The 20,520-nt window shown below is 37.8% G+C and overlaps 2 protein-coding genes across 4 annotated transcripts in view; both read right to left on the reverse strand.

The window, feature by feature from the left end:
* celf3a (cugbp, Elav-like family member 3a) overlaps positions 1-5,338 on the reverse strand; it is a 22,944-nt gene extending 17,606 nt beyond the window's left edge. For both annotated transcript variants that reach the window (XM_079484209.1, XM_079484210.1), the window contains exons 1-2: positions 5,200-5,338; positions 1,313-1,408 (exon numbers count right to left, since the gene is read on the reverse strand). In XM_079484209.1, the coding sequence (XP_079340335.1) occupies positions 1,313-1,408; positions 5,200-5,296 (193 nt within the window). In that variant the 5' untranslated portion in view covers positions 5,297-5,338. The remainder of the gene's footprint in view (positions 1-1,312; positions 1,409-5,199) is intronic.
* rprd2a (regulation of nuclear pre-mRNA domain containing 2a) lies at positions 4,707-20,280 on the reverse strand. 2 transcript variants are annotated; one of them, XM_079484208.1, is made up of 10 exons: positions 20,046-20,280; positions 13,352-13,481; positions 9,925-10,058; positions 9,621-9,679; positions 9,374-9,500; positions 9,099-9,274; positions 7,997-8,351; positions 7,658-7,885; positions 7,257-7,445; positions 4,707-7,185 (listed from the first exon to the last, which is right to left on the reverse strand). In XM_079484208.1, the coding sequence occupies exons 1-10, from the start codon at positions 20,236-20,238 to the stop codon at positions 5,519-5,521; spliced, it is 3,258 nt and encodes a 1,085-aa protein (XP_079340334.1). In that variant the 5' UTR covers positions 20,239-20,280; the 3' UTR covers positions 4,707-5,518. The 2 variants fall into 2 exon arrangements, with proteins under 2 accessions (XP_079340334.1, XP_079340333.1); XM_079484207.1 differs by having other exon boundaries at positions 9,865-10,058; positions 20,046-20,266.
* Positions 20,281-20,520: the final 240 nt, after the last annotated feature.

Consider the following 20,520-nt stretch of genomic DNA (forward strand, 5'->3'; position numbering starts at 1 on the left):
ACCACGGTCCTGAAACTACATCCAGCCAAATCATGTTTTCTCGCAAATTAACACCCACTTCAACTACGTGATTTTCTCGCTACGGGTTCGCGCATTTTCCCCCTGCTTTCCACCATCCGACATTAAACGCACAACATTTATTTTGATCTTATTCTTGACACTACGAAAAACGCCTTTGGGAGATTATACACACACATCATAACTCGTGCGGTCCATTTACATCCCCAAGTGCATCTGTCGTCATTTCATGATTTGTAGACCAGCCTGTCTTGTACTGTGTGTGAAATAAGTTTAAGATTCTTCTACATGTTTGGGATTGGCAACCATCTGCAAACCCCTTAAATCACAGTGAACCCAAATCCACACAATATAAACGCTTGCCTTTCTGTCAACACTCATATACAGTCTCTCCTGTGCCCTAAAGCAGAGGCATTTCATGCACGTACACAAGAGTAGCTCACAAGACCCACCGATGACTCAACTGGTTAGAAACACAGTTGAATAAACGACGACACCTGCTGGTTATGTAGGCGGTGGCTTTCTCAGTAAGCACTGAAAACTCGAGTTGTGAAAAACATATCAATAATTGTGCCAGTTATTTTAGGCCATAGATTATGTTACATTTGAGGGCATACCTTTAAGTCAGGAAAGTGTAAGATGACATTTTAGACTATAACATCAGCTGCATCCTGGCATTAAGTAGCCTACAGAGGCAAAAAGGTCACCTATCAATGTACCGTGACCTTTAGCTTGTGCATTTTTTCAAGCAATAACCTTAAATCCAACGGTTATATATTATAATTTGTGCCCCGTGTAACTTAACTTTAAAGAGCATACTAACCTTTGTGCTTTGACTTGACTGTCTGCTCACCTTTGAACCATCTCCAGTAAATATTTGAAATTCTGCCCCAAGCCTAAGCTCACCCTGGAGACCTATGATCACCCTGCCTTCAGCTATAAAGCACACAGCTCATTTGCACCAGTAGTACGCCGGTAGAGGGCGTTACAGATCTAACTTATTACAATTCTGGAGAAGGCCTGCAGTGGAAAACAGCATTTATAGAACAGGGGGTTTATCCTGTGCCCGTTCTTAAGAAAGGAGGTGTGCATACATTCAAATCCATTCAAATGTAGCTCAAATAGATTTTAAAATAACTTTAAAGAGAGTGAATATAGCACCATGCTCTGAAACGCATCATTGACATTACAGGTTCTGCTTTTGTGGGGACTTACAGTCTTGAAGTTCTTTTAAATTTGGACAGATAAACAAAAATGTCTTTCGTTTGCTTTGGGCGACAGCATTATGGTTTACCTTCATTTGCAAGCGGATGGAACACAAGGGCAATGGATGTCCCCTTATGCACATTGTTGCTGGGCAGACACGGTCCTTCAAGTCCTTCAACATACACTGGGGATACACAAGATAGTAGACATGAGGATTCTTTAAAAATTCAAAGGGAAATATGAGAGAAAATAAGAAATGCTTTTTTTTTTAAACATTGAAAAAAAGTTGTTTAACAAATTTTTAAAAAAATATTTCTAGAATCATTGATGTGAATATATATATATATGTGTGTGTGTGTGTGTGTGTGTGTGTGTGTGTGAATAGTTTATTTCCAAAAAGAGATAAGTCGGCATTATATGTCAAACATTGTTTTGTTATTGTGCATTCCAAATAATATCAATCAAACTGCAGTTGTTTTTTATTTAAGCCATAATAACAAATAGACACACACCTAACTAACAAAATAAATCTCTTTTTGGAAATAAACTCTTCAAATGCACTTTTATAGGACACCATAGCCCTATATATTTAAAATAACTCAATGTAAAGATAGAAATATGGTACTGGCAGATATAAGGTTACTGCAATGGAGTTTATTATATCTTGCATAACATAACATGTAGGCCTATTATTTATTATTTAAAGATTCGTCACGCATACGTGGACATGCAGTTAATTTTGCGTATTGCGATCAGATCTTATGTGAATATATGAAACGTGGTACATTACTGCTGAAAGCCTACCTTATGTAAACTGTACACGTGCGGTAAGCGTAAGTGGGCGTGGCCCGTGCGCCTCTTAAATAAGTTCTGACGTAAACAAAAAAGGAAATCACACCTCCTCCAAAAACAAACGAATATTTCAGCCTTAAATAGTAAATGTGGGAATATTATTTTAATTATTTCTATTATATAAACTTCTTTGATTCACTTCTGTAATGTAGGCTACTTTATGTATTTTTAATATGTAGCCTATTGCCTAATACACGACGGAAAAATATCAAACTATTAATAAAAAGGAGTTTTTTACGACCTGGCAACTTTTCAAACATCTATCTTTTAAATATGAGAAAGGCAACAATTGGGGTTTCTAAACTGTAAATATAGTAGCCTACTTTTATAGAGTAATCTATCCCTTGACAGTTCCCATTTGTAAACACGTTATTAAAGACTGTAACATGGAATCTATCAGTTGGTGAAATGTTTTTTGTTTAGTTTCAGCAAATATCTCATTTGATTTAAACCTCAACATAGTAAAATACAACGTACAAAAGTGTGATTTAGATGCGTAATATTTATATTATTTATGTTTTGTTTCCCATTACAATCTCACCACCTGTATTAATACTCATTAAAGAATTCTCTTTCTGCACCTCTTGCTCATAACAGACAGTGAGGAGGTCACCCGTAATACATCCCTGAGGAGCAAGGTGAACCCTCAGGTAACAAAAGAAATGACCAGAATGAAAGCTAAAGGTCTTCACAGATCCAGACTTGCCCAACACTAGATTATTTCCTTTAAATAAAAAATGTAATATTGTGCAGAAGAAATGCTATCTGAAAGGCATAGTTCACCCACAAATGAAAATTCTGTCATGAATAACTTGTTCCAACTTGATGTCTTAGTTCTGTAGGAGACAAAGAAAGATATTTGGAAGAATGATAGCGGCTGAGATTTCTGGGACACGATTGACAAGCATTAAAACGGTTGTCAAATGTGGCACAGAACTGTTTGTATTCCTAAATTCTTTAAAATATTTTATTTTGTGTTCAACAAACACTACACTACTACAACACTTCTTTCAACTATAGTAGTCAATGATGAACGAGAGTAAATCGCAATAGATTTTTCATTTGTCCCCAAGAATGCTTCTATAGATTTAATGAGGATTTGGTAATGTCTGACTATATTAAGACTATATTAATCACATTTGTCTTGTAGTTTTTAACCTTTTTGTGTCAAGACGGCCCGGCCGTTACTACTATACTTCATTGATCTTTAAGTACAAAAACCACATGTACATAACATGCTACACGTACACAAAAGGCCTAATCTTATACGGGTGGGCCCTCCACCTCTCAGGCCAATGAGAATACTACACCAGAGGCCTTTAGTGAGGCCCCTCAACATAAGACCACTGACTTGTTCAGGAAAATTAGTAAACAGGGCAAAGGTCTTGTGAAAACACTTTCATTTTAAACAGTTAAACGATAAATCTACAAAACGTTGCGATATGAAGGTAAAGGGGCGTGTCCTTTTGTTGTTATTAGTCCATTTAAGTTTTTATAATAAGAAATATGTATTTAAGATTTCTGGTAAGGACTGTAGAAATTTAATCCCCATGTTACGAGTTTATAGAAATACAACGATATGTACTTCAAGATCTTTAAAAAGTGAAATTTTGAGCGTTTTATTCAGCTGTGAGCTGCTTCATTTTTTGTTTTAAATACATAAACTGTCTATTTGGTGAATTTTGAACTTCGACAATAAAGACACTCAGTTACAGTTTGAAAAATGTGATCAACTTCGGTGAATGCCAAAACACTTTCAGAAATATTTAGAAAAAGCCCTGGAATGTTTGGTTTTCATGCTCCACGACTTTTTAAACATTTTTGAAATAAAAACTGATCCGTTATGTTAAATGTAACATCAGAATCTACAGATTTTGATTTGATGTATTATACAATTATAATTTAAAATACTTTTTGTTGCTCTGTATCATGCATAAACAGATTGACAGACATTTGAAATGCCAGTAATCATAACCTTAGAACGAGTTGCTCTGTTTGTTAAGTTAATGTACTGCAATAAAAATCCCCATGAAGTTATTAGTGCCAATAAAAGTGGAATACGCTTGGCCTTATTTGACATGTTTCTTGTCTTTTACAGGTACATTTTATCTCAGAGAAAGATGGTCACAGCTTGATGCAACACCTGTGACTGTCACAACTGAAGTGTGACCGCAGCGATCTCTTAGTCTGACAGATAAAGGTGCATTTAAATTGAACTATGTATGCATATTTGACATGACAAAAACGCAAGTAAAACAAAAAAAGCAAATAAACCTGCATGTTCTAGTTTTTCGACCACTTAATAAAAAAACGTCAATATATTATTTAATGTTTTATATTTTTCTCAATTAATCAAAACTACTATTGAACTGAGTCTCCAATGACTATATGTAAATGTCTTATACTGGTTTCGAAATTGAAACAACTTTGCTCGCTGTGAGAGACACGTCATAAAGAGTGAACCTGAATTTGAGCCATTAAACACGGCAATAAAACCTCTGCGTATACTAAAATGCGTTTGTATTTTATTCATGTAGATATGAAGTGTATTCGCGAGACTGTGAAAAGCAAAAGAAATCAGATGAGATGAAAAGACTGGTTGAGACCGTACTCCCCCACTGTGTTTTTTTCCAAACAATTTTATTTAAGTCAGTACAGTAAAACTGAGAGGCTGTGATGTTCTCTTCCTTCTCGTCTTCTGGATCTTCTGCCAATATAGGCAAAAAATGGTCTCTTCACACCTGAGTGTCTTACCTCAAATGTTAATATTACACTGCTGTTCGCCATTAATGATGAGAATGATTCTTAACTACCTGCTAGGGATAAATTTTGTTATATCTACAAAACAATAAGTGGTGAATCAAATTCATCAGCTTCTCATCACATTATAGCTTCATCATCAGTAGAACTTAATTTCAAAGGTAAAAAATATTACATTAACCTCAACTTAACGGTGGTCCAATAAATTGTGTTCTTTCTGAAAGATGTGTGTGAGATCTGAACACACACGTTCTCACAAAAGGAAAGGACATTTTGTAGTAGCATTTACATTCAGCTTTTTAAAGAATTAGACACAAAAACGACTAAAGTGAAGGATTGAATTAAATGAAATAAAATAACCACCTCTTGTTTTGCCTTTGTCTTCAGGTGCCCTCTCGGATGACTCGGAGCTCCAGCATGACTTTATCTTGCCATATGACTCCTTGATATAACAGTTCATTCCTTTTCACCATGACCGGATAACATGGCTTCATGTTGTAGAAGACAGATTTTGGTGATTTGGATGTTAGATGAGGAGATCTATTGAGGGTGCTCGACATCATCCCTTTGACATCAACATCCACAGCAACCTTCTTCCACATGGACTTCTTTATGTTCAGCTCATTTGCGGCATGCACTAAACAACAACAGCTGAGCTTAGGAATTGCGATAAGAGGATACTTCAGTAACGTGGAGGCAGGTAAGGTCTTTTAGGAGGATAGAAAGAGCCACCAGCTCTTGGAGGTCCTCCAAAATGCGGGCCAGGTCGCTTGCCTCTATGGAACGGTGGCTCATGGACGTATGGGACTGGTGGTGGCCGACACATGGGCCTTGGAGGTGGATAGTGCCCTGGGTGTTGTAAATGGACAGGGTGTGGCGGTCGAGGCCTGTGCTCTAGGTGAGGAGGAACCCTCCGCTCTGTGTAGTGAGGTGGTATGTCTTCAGGGTAGTACTCATGCGCACGAGGAGAAACCGGGTACGCGTCGTAATGTGTAGGAGATGGACTGCGGGGAGGATGGTCGTAGTACGGGTCGAAGTACGGATTGTCAGGTACAGGTCGAGGAGTGCTTAAATCTTCATGGTAAGCCCTTAGTGGAGGTGGGGAGCCAAGGCGGTGATGGGGTTGGTGCTGCAGAGAAGCTCTTGGTGGATGTTGGTGGTTGTAATCAATTTGAGCATTCTGTGGGATTTTAGGAACGTGGTGTGGAGCAAAGCGTGATGGTCCATCCCCATGTAGATGGAAAGGATCCTCTTGAGCCAAATGTTCACCATATTCAGAGTTTTCTTGATTGTAGGATTCATCACTGCCACTAACTTCTGTTTGACTATAAGGTTCTTCAAATGAAATGCGAGGACCGCCTGCCCTCGAAGAAGAAACAGCAGCTATGAAGTCTTGAGGGGGAGGGGGGAGCTTTGGAATAGGTGGGAGGGGTGTGGTGAAGAAGCTAGGCGCATTGAGATCCTGCCTTGGTTCTTTAACACGGTACGAGTCAACTCCGAACCCACCAGAGCTTGCCAACGCTTGCTGCTCTTGACCATCTCTATATGGGTCCGCGTACAAGTTCCTCGTCAGCAGTTCTGAATTTGGTCCCGTGTTTATAGGGTTTTGCCTTAGCTCTTGATGTATTTGAACAGGTCTTGTTGGGGCTTCCCCATTGTTGCTTGAAGATTGTTGGTTGCTGGGCTTGGAAGTGGAAAGCATAGCTTTGATGAGTTGATGATGTGTAGCCTCTGCCTCTGCAAGAGAGGGTACAGAGCCCTTCTGTGGTTGCCTGACATTCTGGTGAATCTCTGCACCACTTTGTAGTCTTGGATCGGTATGAGAATTTGGGTCGTGCCAGGATGTAAGGGGAAGTGTTGATTTAGCATCTGCAGACAAAGATGGACCCTGCTGATACATCAACTGCTCTGGTCTCGGAACGTCCATAATTTCATCCTGGGTAGGCGTAGAGCCAGCCTCATCCCTTACTGGGGTCCCAACAAGGTTGTCTGAACTTGCTAAGGGGCTGTCAATAGTCCCCTTATTCCATGACAGGACAGATGGGAAGCCCAAATTAATGCCTTTCAGTACTGGGTTTCCTTGGAGGAAGTTATCGATTTTGGAGTCCAGGGTAGAGTTGAGAGAAGAGCTAGGATTTACTTCCTCATTCACCATATCGGACTGTGAAGATTTGAGAGTTACGCATGCCTGAGAGGCAGGATCTGTAGTCGACTGCATAGCAGGAGTAGGTGTGACTTTAGGAGATTCATGGGCGTGTGATGCAAGAGTGTGAAGGGGTGACTTATCCAAATCTGACGTTGAGGGTGTGGGGGTCTTTGCACCCTGGTTGCTTAGTAGAGAGGACAGACCTGGGGGAAAAAAAAACAACGTCATATTTAGATTTTAAACACAATAATTTTCTTGCTATCCCATTTCTCACCCTGAAGACCACCATGGGGTTGTGTTTTGGACAGGGCACTTAGCAGGGTGTTGGTGCTGATGTCGACCCTGGAAAGGATGTTGGCCAGAGGGTTGGCTGGTGGGGCGGCCGCCACAGGACTTTTTAAAGTTGAGCTTGGAGTGGACGGCACACTTGGTGAAGACCGAGAAACAGGACTGACTCCAACAGCTGCAAATGAAAAAATTTATGTTTGAACTCAACATTATGCAGAATGTTTCTAGTCTCCTTTGTACTTAAAGTTATTTGGACACAAAGGACAGAGAAAACTTAGTTGTAAGACACAAAGCGCAATCCAGTTTAAAACCTGCAGATCCCACATGACATGCAATTTCACCCCATGTACAATGTGATGTAGATCAATACTATTTACAGAAGCTCACCTGAATTCTTCATAACATTTGTGAGTGTGCTGAGGATGGAGCTGATCTTGCCTAGATCAACCCCAGCAAGGTTCACAGGAAGTGTCGGTGTTGCTGAGGAAACAGGTGGCGGAGGGGTTGTGACCTGCTTGGTTTGCGCAGCCTCTTTAGTATATGGTGAAGGTTCTGTAACGTTCTTATGGGCAGATGGCTGTTTGGACACAACAGACGTGTCTGCAAGTTCCTCTACTGTAGGATACAAACACACATGCTTAACTTCCAACTTTCCAAAATCATTAAAAACCCACTTTACTTCTATAATGTATTCAGAATAAAACAGGGAAAACAGGCCTTTTGTACCTATGATGGCCGGTGTTTCTGTCTCTTCCACATCTGAGAGATCCATATCTTCTACATCTCGGTTGTCCGTTTCTCCCACAGAAATGTTTGGTTTTGGGGAACCCCCAACAGATGAGAGGGGGCTGGGAGCATCAACCAAAGCGATCATGTCTTCCTCTAATTCCTGCCCATCCAGGTCTGGGTCCGGGTGCCCAGTGGTACCCAGGGTATGGAAGGGTGACTCTGAACCGGTGGGGGAAGGGGCATCTTCAATGGGGGAGGGGACAGGCGAGTCATTCGGATCGGGCTGCATAGCTTTCAGTGTATCGAGTTTGCGCTTGAGGTGCGACACTCGGTTTGCAAACGTCTCATAGGCCTGGAAAGTAAAGATTTGAAGAGCTGTTACACAATTATAACTACATTTAATCAAAAAAAGTTGCATTTGAAAAATCACTTTAGTAAGGAATGAACAATATGCTAAATATTTACAATATATTTGATTCCATTTTGATGGCAATACAGAATTAGCCAACATTTTGAGTTTCACAATGATTCGTTTTTATAATAAGGCCATTATGTCTCCAAAGGACAGTAGGCATGAGCTTCACTCGTCTGGTGTTGTTTTTTACAAATCCAATTGCAGAACAGGCCAGCTGAAACCACTAAAGGCATTAAAGGAGCATCGATTCTGAAAGAGGCTATACGACGCTGGTTTAAAAAATAAAGACAAGTTTCATCATGCTCATAATGACGGGTCTGCTTGAAGACCTCATGCTGCTGCGAGCGAGGAGCTCTTGTTGAAGCCAATGGAAATAATTCAATTTCATAAAGTGCTTTTTGCAAATATACCATTTGACTTATATCCTCAGACACCATTTTATCTGAAATGACCCTCAACATTCATTTCAATCTTACAGTGTGAGAATTTCCGCTTCCTACAGCGATTTAGTTGTAAAGGTCTTGTGATGGTCTCTGATCTTTGTAATGTTTTATCCTCTTTTTAAAAAGTGCATCAGGTTATTACACAAGTCATTATACAGATGTTCTATTTTGCGGATGAAGAAATGTTGCAACCAAGCTTCTACCGCAAGCTTAGTTGATCACCAATTACTTAAACACTTACTTTAGCAACAATCTTGACCTCTTTATACTGCATCTCGTAGAATATGTCGGCATTCTCCAGAGCTTCCATCAGGGGTGAGCCTTTTTTGACCTCGCCGTCCAAGAAGGAAACAAAGTCCTGAAGCTTTGTGCTCCCGTCTTCAAAATCTTTGGAGAACCTTTTACCTCCAGCCTTGTCTGAGGTCCGAGATGCATAATAAATGAAAAAAAAACTAAATTAAGCACATGTCCATCTAATACACATTCAGAATATTAAAAGCTTCTTTGTTTAGTGACCTTTCAGTTTCTTTAGGGCTTCTGTACTGCATACATCCACTCTCATGGCAGCCAGCTGCTTCTCTTTCAGATCAATCTCATCCATTGACTTCCTATACTTGGAAAGATGCTCGATAAACGCTGATGGCTTCATGGGGAAAAACAAAACACATAAAAAGTAGGTTTAAAGAAATATCATTTCAGATTGGCCCAACTTAATGGGTCCAAATAACAATTCCACTGTGAATGCGAAATATGGAATATTTACCACAAACTCAGCCACAATCTTGGATTTCAGGGCAGCTTTGGAATTGACAGGAGCTGAAACTAAAAGAAGATATTGGTGAAAATCACCTTAAAAGTTTTAATCGTCATAATGATTAACCATTTACTGTACTCAACCCAACCAAATATTCATTTTTGTGTTTCAAAGGTGGCAAAAAGGACCATGGGTTTGTAATGATGCAAGTGTGATAAGTAAAGGCAAGATTTTTATTCTTGGGTAACTGTACCTTTAAATTCTCCCATGTTCCGTTTACCACTACTGTGCAACTCCTTAATGCAGTTCTGACCTTTTGCTGGTTCTTCTGCCCGAATAAGGCCGCTTTTCAGCTTACGGATGAACTCTTCTGAATACATACTTCGGTCTTCCCAAATGGTCAGGATCCGTTCCACAGATTTGGTCACCTTACTGTCCTTTAGAGCACTGTGAGGAGAAACAAGAACTTAATACCCGCCCATGTTTAATAATAGCACGTGGGGTGCGAAAGTGTTTAATTTGTATTAAAAGCAATCATACAGAGTCTACTGTAAAATCACTTTTGGGGTTAGGGGTGGGCAGAATGACCAAAAGTGTTTTATTTCACGGAAACGATATATTTCACGGTAACAATATACCTATTTTTATTATATATCTTATATATATATATATCATACCCAAAATGGTATCGCTAAAATGCAGAGATTTTAACTTATTGTTGACTTAACTGTAATGTGCTTGAAAACTACAATGAGTCCAATAGTCAAATTTAGTCCTCTCCATCTCGAAAACATATTGACTTGTCGCATCTCAATTTTCCACCTAGTGTAATACGTTTATTTATTAAAATTATTAGTAACCAGTTATTGGAAGATACATACTGTAAATTTAAACTGACCTTTGGTCAATAGACAAAAGGAAACAAACAAACACAGCAGTTAGGGATGGTTGCTATTATATCATTGGCGATATACAGGTAGAGCTTATCCCCACGAAAGGAATTAGTCTTTCCACGATATAAACGATAATTCCTAGTTGATGACGCATGTCTCTGTAAGATCATTCACAGCTCATATGCAGACTTGAAGCTGAGAAAGACTAAAAGAGGTGCTCGAACTAATTTTCGCATTTGGCAAACGCTTTTATCCAAAGCAACTTACATTGAATCGTACTATACATTTGTTTCTGACTATGTGCAATCCCCTGGGATCAAACCCATGACCTCGCCGTTTCTAGCACCATGCTCTAACCACTGAGATACAGGAAAGCTCTAACTCTCAATGAGGATGGCACTGTAGATGCATCAAAGTTAATGTTTAGTTTCCCTTTCGTTTTTTTTATTAGTTTGTCAAGTAATCATTTGTTGATAGTCATAATACATTAAAACAGTACAACGTTTAATTTGGCTAAAAGTCTATATTTAAACATTTGTTAGATGTTATGCGGGCGTGCGCATTGCACAAATTGTTTAAAGATCGTGCAGTCTCTGCAAATTTCATATTAATCTTGAGTGCCTATACAGTAGTATTGCATACGTCGTATCTTCAAAGAGAATTTAGTATGATCAAATTTATAAAAGAGAGATACGGCTGTGAGATTATTTCTGGAAAAGCTAGAGGTGGGACTAGTGGGGAGAGTGGGATGGAACTACACCACGAGCAAACAACACATCATCACATACATCCCTTCGTGATTTGTACATTATGCACGTACACGCCAATTGCCAACAAAACATAGACGTATGACTTAGTGCTAGAAGATGCCAGACATGAACTGCTCGCAGTAAAACAAACTGAGACAATGCCATCTATCAGTTTCACATGATCTCCAAATCCACGTTATATCCACTGTTTATATAACATCCATCACTGAAATGGCGTGAACAAACAGACACACCTAAACTTCACTATCGCAAGAGTAACGAGCTGCAGTGCAGCCCATCTTGACGCAGCGCAGATAATCTTGATGGTAAGTGGGTCTCACACGTTGGTTGGCTCGTGGCAAGGTTCTTTCTTTTGCTTTGCTTTGCTTTGCTTTTCCGGGGGAGTATGCCATTAAAAGGAATAGGATCCCTTTGACACAACAGGATCAAGAATTATAAAAAAACGTACACTCCCCCAGCACCCCAACTTGTTTCTGTATCAAGAAATATTACTTCATACGTACCACTTGTTTTTAACAAGTTGACCATGTTAAGCATGAGAAGCTAGCACTTTCAACAGTGTAAAGAAGACGTGACATGGCATGATACCCCATCTTTAATATGATTTCTTGCCTGTTATATATAGAATGCATGAACGGAAGTCGAATGTCACCATAATACTGTAGGTATATTTTAGTACCCTGTTTGATTTGTGGTACGTTTTACCTTTTGGTTAATGTTTGTGTTTCTGAGGCTCTAGACTTGGGCTGTACGATGAATCGAAATCGAATCGCAATGGCAATGTCTCACATTGCGATTTGATAATCGCAAGAAGCTGCCATGTGGACGTGATGTAAAAAAACAATTAATTAAACGCAGTGGAAACTGTCTGTTTCAAGCCCGCTTTGATTGGCATTCTTGCTAACCAATTGAGTGAGCGCGCCTCTGTTAAGCCCAATTAGCACTACCCTTGTGAACAGCGTAAACACTAGTCATAAAAAAACAACGAGGGAAAGAGAGAGAGTGGAATTGCTCGCACGTCTCTGCCCTACGTTGCGCATTACCCCACATCTCGCAGAGGAACCATATAAACTTGACACGTGGACACACAGGCTGTCATTCTTGCGCGTCTCGCCGGCGTTTCAATTTGACGCGCTTGAGTTCTTAAGTCCGGCTCCACACCACGTCTCCACAAGTGCATCTGGCAATATGTGGATGAAGATTGACACATGCAAACTCGAGCCTGGCTCTGCATTTCAAACAAATGTAAATTCTATCTAACTGCTTTACTAATTTCACTTCGATGATATGTCTATTTAAAAATGAATAAATCAAACTGTGTAACCTATATACCATTATAAACATTCACTAATACAATAGAACATTTTATGGATTTAAGGGTTATAATGGGCATGGTAGGGTTAAAATGTGTGTTGTATTTGTTTTAATGAAAACTATATAGTGTACACTGGTATTTGGAACAACAGTAATTGCTTTATCAATAATACCTATATTTTCTATATAGCCTATTATAATTACAGATGAAGTGAAGAAGTGTTAAATAAGACGTGACAACTCTATGGTCTTCTGTAGTGGTAACTTAACCTTGTGGTGACGCAGTTTTATGCTAATGAATGTTAATATTCAAATAGCATTTTTATTATTCAAATAGTTATTGTGGATCCTTCGCGCACATCCCTACCACAAACTGTTATGAGTCATGCTACTACCTGCCATGTAACGAGTCATGCTTTCTTCATTATCAACGTCTGTATGTTAATGGGGAATAAATACAATAAATCATGTCCTGCATCCACGCATAAGACGTTTCCAGCATGACTTCACTTAACTAAGACTTAAAAAAGTATACACTCTGATGCTTAATATATCTCTGATATGATATCATACAGAGTTTAAAAAGACATTACAACAACAAAACTCAGAACAATTTCCTCACAGGTAGCTTTCAACATAATTAACATAAGAGACGGCAAAACAGACTGAAAAACAGCAGACCACATTTTCACAGACACTGTTAGAAAGCGGATGCTGATCTGAGAACAGTCAGCTGAGACGGATGAAAACGGTCTGGTCTTACCTGATGAGTTTGATAGATTCCGGCAGAACATCAGTAAAGGTGGTGCGGTACACAATGGCATTTTTCCTTTTACAGTTCTGAATGACATCATTAGCCAGATAGAAGAGATTGAGCCTGTGGGATTCATCCGCTAGAAAAGGAACAAAAGGTTTTATTAAAAAAAAACAATTACTCATTTCATTACAATTCATCGATTTTAATAATAGTCTATTTGCTATTGTGTGCCACTTTATCCAATTCAATTCAATTTTATTTATATAGCGCTCTTCACAATTTCCATTGTTCCAAAGCAGCTTTACAGGGGAAAAACGAAAAACCCAAGAAAGGGTAAAACACACTACATGGTGTTTTATATAATAAATCCAATTATTCTAGTAAATAATATCTAATGTCAGCATCTCCTGGTGGTTTATTTAGCATATTTTGCATTAAGTGAATGCTTGGCTGGAATTATTGATTATATTGCAGTATAATTTTTAATCTTCCATACTGTGCCTAAATGAAAATCTGTATAGATTCTATATAGTGCATTTATATAGGGCTGCAACTAACGATTATTTTGATAATCAATTAGTTGGACGATTATTTAATCGATTAAACAGATAACACTTATAACTAAATCAGAGATGGGAAAGTAAACACAACTGAACTCATAAGCCTTCGCCCAAATTGTTGTGTATGTCTCTCTAATGAACACACCAAGGCTTATGAGTTGTTTCAGGTGTGTCATATAAGAAGAAGCTGACAGTAATCTCTCCCAGAACAGTGATAGAAAGAGGCCACATGCAGATTATGGAGACATGCAGATTATACGTGTGGTACTTCTTCTATGGAGCATTGGAGTTACTGTGCGAGAGCACCCTCTGGCTTTCTGATGCAGCTGCATTTAACAGTATTTCGCTGACAAACTGCGCATAAAACATTGCAGCCAACCGCCAAATTGCGTGTATCTCCCTGTAACACGCAGATTTTTTACAAAGCTCATCGCTCTGAAAAGCGAGTTGTAATATGATTGGCCAGTTAACCAGTGAAATACTGCAAGCTTGTGATGGAAAACAGGTATATTTGGAACATCAGGTTCCACAGAAATTGTACTGAAAGGTAAGCACACATTACTTGTGTATACATTTGGTCGAATCATACCACAATCTTCAGGATACACATCCACTGTTCATTGTGAAATTCTTCTTAAACTAAAATCACAGACAGCTGGATAATAAGTGGGAGTTGGTAAGGCTCTACTCTTTAAACGAAAAAATTATGTAAAAAACTTATACATAGATCATGTTTAATCTGCATGCACTTGTACAAATAGTAAATGATTACAAAAAAGGTAAAAAATCAACTTCCTCAACTCCGGGAGACTTATTCCCCCAAGTCAGGGGTTGGCAACCTTTGTGACCAAGAGACATTTTGGTCCTCTTCCACCAAATATAATATGTCTGGAGCCGCAAAATATATGTTACCTTTAAATTACTATAACACAGTTAATGCGTGTAAGGTAGTAGTTACCCAGTTGCAATATAGTGTGATTTTTTTGTATTTAGATGTTAGCAATTTATAAATTTTTGTCCCTGGCAATAAGTGGGAGTACTGCAAACGGATAGTAGCACCGCGGTGTTGCATGCGCTCCTTTAGTTAGACATCATCTTTTTTCAGTGAACTTTGTTTTGCGTCATTTGATGAACAGCCACAAGAGACTGTCTACTTTCCACATACGGACATCATTAATATTATGAGAAGCTCGCTAGCCAGACAGGATTTAAACTATGCCGGCTAAAGACCTAAAAGTTTGGTTTAAAGACGAAAAACGTACCAAGCAGAAAGTGTTCTCACCCTTTCATTTCACAGAAGAGCCACGGGTTGCCGACCCCTGCCCTATATAAATCCAAAAAGTTTCTTGTTTTAGTCCTCTCTTATTGAACATGGTATTGATTCTATTCAAACCCCTTTAAGAGAGATCTCACAAGCATAACTAACTTCATTATAATGATAACATCTTTCTTGTAGTCTAATACGAATAGCATATGTTCAGACACTCTTTAACGTAATTTCCTGTTGGTTTGACCACTCACATTCTAACCTATACATTACATTCGAGGAATTACAATTAATAAAGGACTCAATTGGATAAACTTCCCCAGAATCTCACATCAGTAAATGTATTCTTCCTTACCATGTTGTCACAACGATTACAAACTCCATATCTAAAATTACCCGTTGAATAACCAAGCCATGTTTTCATCTCAGGTGCCGAAAGAAAACATATTTCTTATAGTTGCCGAATGTCTATAACTAACCATTGGTTTCTCTGGAAAATTGCCGTAGAGTACCATCACTTATTTATGATGCCCCAATTAGAGTTTACAATACGTTTTATTTGTGTAGCCTCACTGCTATAAGTTGAAAAAAAAAACCTGATTAGAGTTAGTATTAGAACGTTGTTGCACTTTATTCTTTTGACTAGGGATCTACCGATATGTACATTTTGGCTGGTAACCATAACCGATAATTATTCACCATTGGAAGCCGATAACCAATATATATCTAAATAAGAATATAAAATTCTCTTAGACTGAAACAAAAAACTAAAAGTGGACAACTGCATTGATCTGATAACAAGGTAACAAATAGTTCTATTTTCCTCCCTGAAAATCATGTACCAACTACCAAGCCTACTTACACTAGTTATCGATTCTTCAACCTTCAAATTTTTCTGGTATATTCTTTATTGGTAACACTTTACAATAAGGTGCTATTTGTTAGCTATTCGTTTCTGCATTGGCTAACATAAACTAACAAGGAACAATACTTCTAAGGATTAATTCATATTAATTTCAGCATTAACTAATACATTATTAAAATCAAACATTGTGACTGTTGACATGAATTAATGCATCATGCACTTACATGAATAACTGTACTGACATGAACTTACATTGACAAGGATTAATAAATGCTGACAAACTAAATTGATTATTGTTAGCAAAGCTTGGCTAAGGCATTTTCTAATGTTAACTAATAGCACCTTATTGTAAAGTGTGGGCTTTTTATTTAATAACCAAATTATTGATGTTCTTCCAGAACAACCCAGAAAAGATGTTCTTAATAGCCACATGTCTAACAGGTCTCAAGACAGAAAGAATGCAGCGAGCCATCTGATTCAAAGAATATGCTTTTGTTCCTATAATTTACACATAAATACTATATCAACAATGTTTTGCTTATATCAGTAAGTGAATGATCACGATAAAGACAGTACCATACTGTATTTTTTTAACTGTGAGCAGCGTGCAGCTGAAGTAGTTTAACCAGAGAAAATCATTTATCGGCTGTACTATATTTATGATACCGATATGGCCGCTTATTTATCGTGCATCACTATATTTGACTCAATAAGTAGTAGTTTCCTATCCATAGATTAAACTGGAATTAATTTTTTATGAACAAAAATGTTAAATATGGTATTACACAAAAATGCTAAGAAAACTTGAGACATTTTAAGGATTAAACCTTTATATTTCATGGTAAGGTTTAATGATATATAGTGCACTATAAAAGTGCAATATAGAAGAGTCCTGCACGGGAGTGCGGGAAATGTCTGATAGTAGTCGGGGAAACGCTAATATTTGATGTAACGGGTGGAATAATTATTCATGTGTCATTTGCGGTGCGGGTCGGGAAATATGCGCGGGTGGACCGCGGATCCGGTACTCAAAACCATTTCGACTAGGGCTGGGTATCGATGCTGATGTTCTGATTCGGATTCACAAGCTCTCGATTCAATTCGAGTCAATGATTAAAGATTTAATACAAATCCAATAGATATTTCTAAAAAAAGATCAGTAAATATCAGATTACAATAGTGAATTTGAAGAGCGAAGAGCCACAAATCTGAATATTAAACTTTAAACAGACTTAAGTATATTGAAACAGGACAGTTGCATACCTTTTGATCAAACAGGATCAGGTTATTTAACATTAAAGATTAAGTATAACAAACAAAATTTCACAACATTAGCTGTGAAGAGAGAGCTTAGCCTTTAGCGGCATTGGTATATTTTTTTAATTTACAGGAAAAGGTAAGAGGAATTATTATTAATATCACATGAAAAATATAGGCCATTTTTAACAAAACTTTGTAAAAATAAAAACAAATTTCATAAATCACTTAGCAAATATAGAATCAATCGCTGAATAACATCTAAAGAACCATTAAATAATCACTGAAGCACCAAGATATGGTTCTATATAGCACTTAAAGTGGTTCCCCCCTATGACTACGAACCAAGAACCACTTTTAGTGCTATATAGCAATATTGTATTAAGAGTGTGGGGACACATAACAAATATAATTTTTCAGTGTTCAGTTTTTATGAATGTTTAAAATTTTAAGTTTGCAGCTTAATGTGCATTTATGCATTTTTACACATATAATGGCCTGGGGACAGAAATGGCCCCATTTAGTACAATGACCCACGAGTAGTTTGTCCAAGTTGCATAACCAAACCTGGATGCACGTGTGCCTCAATCTACAACCATAAGCATGCAATAAAAAATGTGATAGCGACACATGCAGCAATCTCTGCACCTCACTTATCTTGTGGCCGTACCTTAAATAAGCAACAATAAAGAACAGGCAATTCTGACCAGAATAAACTTTAGTGACTTCAAGCAACTTATCATAAAAACTTCCTTTAAAAGTACAGTCTTAAATACAAATAACGTTCATAATGTCTGGTCTGGATGTGTATTTTAAGGCCTTTATCACAGAATTCAAACAAGCCAGCTAAAGTGAAAAAGCATTGTGCCAAACCCAAACAACACTTGTCCAAAAACACGGCCCGTTTCAGTTTTTAACACTACACAAACATTGGAACTAAATAAAAAGAGACGGAACATTAATAACTAAATCAGAATGTTAAACACACATAAATAATCTTTAAGACTACATTATATATGGGAAATAAGACAAATAAAGTGTTTTTACACAACATTACATGAATATTTAGCATTTTATTTATTTTAATTAGCAATTTGTCAGAAACAACAAAATAATAATCCTGGTTATGTTCCAGCAAACGTTTCAAATACATCACATTGTAACTCAGAACATGTATACCAGCAGATGTCTTGAAGACAGGCTTAATTGTAGATTAATGTTGCTTTATCTGCATTTATTTGTTAAAATGCACGCCATCAATCACACAGAAGCTTAAGAATAGCCACATTAAGTTTAAATATGTGGATACAATACATCATTTGATTGTTTAGTTTTGTCTTATTTGGTCTATTCATCAGCGGTCAAAAGATCCGCCCACAAAAAGTTATAATAAGCCAAATACAATGAATCTGTAGAAATAGAGTTTGGCTTACTAAAACACAGTCAAACAACGCATTTAACAATGCTGGGTACCGCTCTTGATCGATTACATTGTATATGATCAATGCAACAGCAGTATGTCACAATTTTACTATAAATCTAAAATATCTGGATCAGATATCCCTCATATAATACACCCATGTACAAACTGTTACCAAAAATACGCCCGTACTAAATTGTGGAAGAAAAAAACTACCGAACTTAAAGATAAGAACAGCTACAAAAACTGTACCATCAATTAATTGTCTCTCCTGACAAAATTATATAAGCTAAAATACAATTAACCTACATCTTTTGGGACATTTTTGACATGGACTTCATCTTTTCAGAAGATGATACACTGCAGACACACGCATGACAAAACTTTAACCCGAATGTTTTTAAAAACTGATCCAAATCTTATACATCGTTTCATGCAAGTAAAAGTGAATTTAATCTTAAATTGTTCTGATGCTGATGTATATTTAAAAAGGACAGTCAAGGACAGCAAGTCATAAAACAGCATGTTCTATGTTCACCTGTGCAGATTCTGCTGTTATGCACAAATAGTTTTTTTCCAAGAATCGTTGAATCCAACAATTATATTCTTCACTTAAGGCACGGGGCTGTTGAATTCTTCAATCTGGTTGGTTGACAAACGTTCTATGGGTGTGCATTAACTTTTCCTTACATATTAACACATACATCCACAAGATATAGGTGACAGTGTATAGGTAAATGCAAAACTGTCCCCTGTAAAGGGTGAGGTGCAACTATGCCACCAAAATCCATAAAAATAGAAAAAAGCTTTTCACCATTATTTAATTAACTGAACAAACAGCCAACAGGCATCCATAGACATTTATGTTCTCAGAAACTGCACATCCAGAAAGCCAGATGTCCAACCAGATACACACATGTCCAAATAACATCAATAAACTCATGAAACTCACGTCAGACAGTAAATCCACAGCTCAAGTAACGTTATAAGAAATCGCAGCTTCATTTACAACACGCAAGCAATGATCTTGACATGCATTTCCATCTAAAAGCATCAACAAATGCAAAGACAAGCTGGATAAAGCCAGGTCAATAACCTCGAACGCAGGAATACCCTTCTCGAGGGTACAGATTAGCAGTTTGCTAACAAAACATAACGTTAACTGTCGAGTTCAGTGAAGAAGAGAGACTAAAGTTACCCATTTATGAGAATGTTTAAAATATTAAAATCACACAAAAACCACACGGCCACTTTGTAGACCCAAGTGACGCAGATTTTTTTATAACAGGTGTCTGAGGACATATTAGCATGCTAACGTGCTAAACACTCACATTTGCGCATCCACTTTAGCCAGAACCGTACGATCGCGCTGTGGTATTTCTTGTTCTCGATGCACCAGGCGGATAGTCCTTGGATAGACTCCATGGTGTTGTTAACAGTCTGGAAACGACGGTCTAAAGTTGACTCCAAAGCCGGCGGTGAGCCGCTATTGCGGCCGCTAGCGCCTGCACTTCCAGCCGCCATTTTTCCAACGATGCAGACTGGTGCTGCGCCCTCTACAGGTTCACGTGTGGAAACATATCCCGCAGATTTTTGTTTACGTTTTTTTCTTTTATATATCTTGGCAATTCATACCTTTCCAGTGTCGATTGAATCTTAACCAAAACAAACCTCGGATATAAAAACACCCAACGGCAGCAATGTGAAAGACTGACAGAATCCAAAGATGAGATTGACTTATTCCTTCACATATTTTTGTATTGATCTTAAAATACACGCTAAATCTATTTTATAGTTTAAACATGA

The sequence above is a fragment of the Barbatula barbatula genome, assembly GCF_947034865.1.
Source record: "Barbatula barbatula genome assembly, chromosome: 21".
NCBI classification, from domain to species: Eukaryota; Metazoa; Chordata; class Actinopteri; order Cypriniformes; family Nemacheilidae; genus Barbatula; species Barbatula barbatula.

What these genes read in the sequence shown, in the direction of transcription:
- rprd2a (XM_079484207.1), bottom strand. Translation starts at nt 20,238, where the DNA reads ATGGCGGCTGGAAGTGCAGGCGCTAGCGGCCGCAATAGCGGCTCACCG. An exon ending in AGCCCTAAAGAAACTGAAAG is followed by an intron (nt 9,275 to 9,373) that starts GTCACTAAACAA and finishes CTCGGACCTCAG; the next exon opens with ACAAGGCTGGAGGTAAAAGG. An exon ending in ACCCCATGGTGGTCTTCAGG is followed by an intron (nt 7,186 to 7,256) that starts GTGAGAAATGGG and finishes TTTTTCCCCCAG; the next exon opens with GTCTGTCCTCTCTACTAAGC.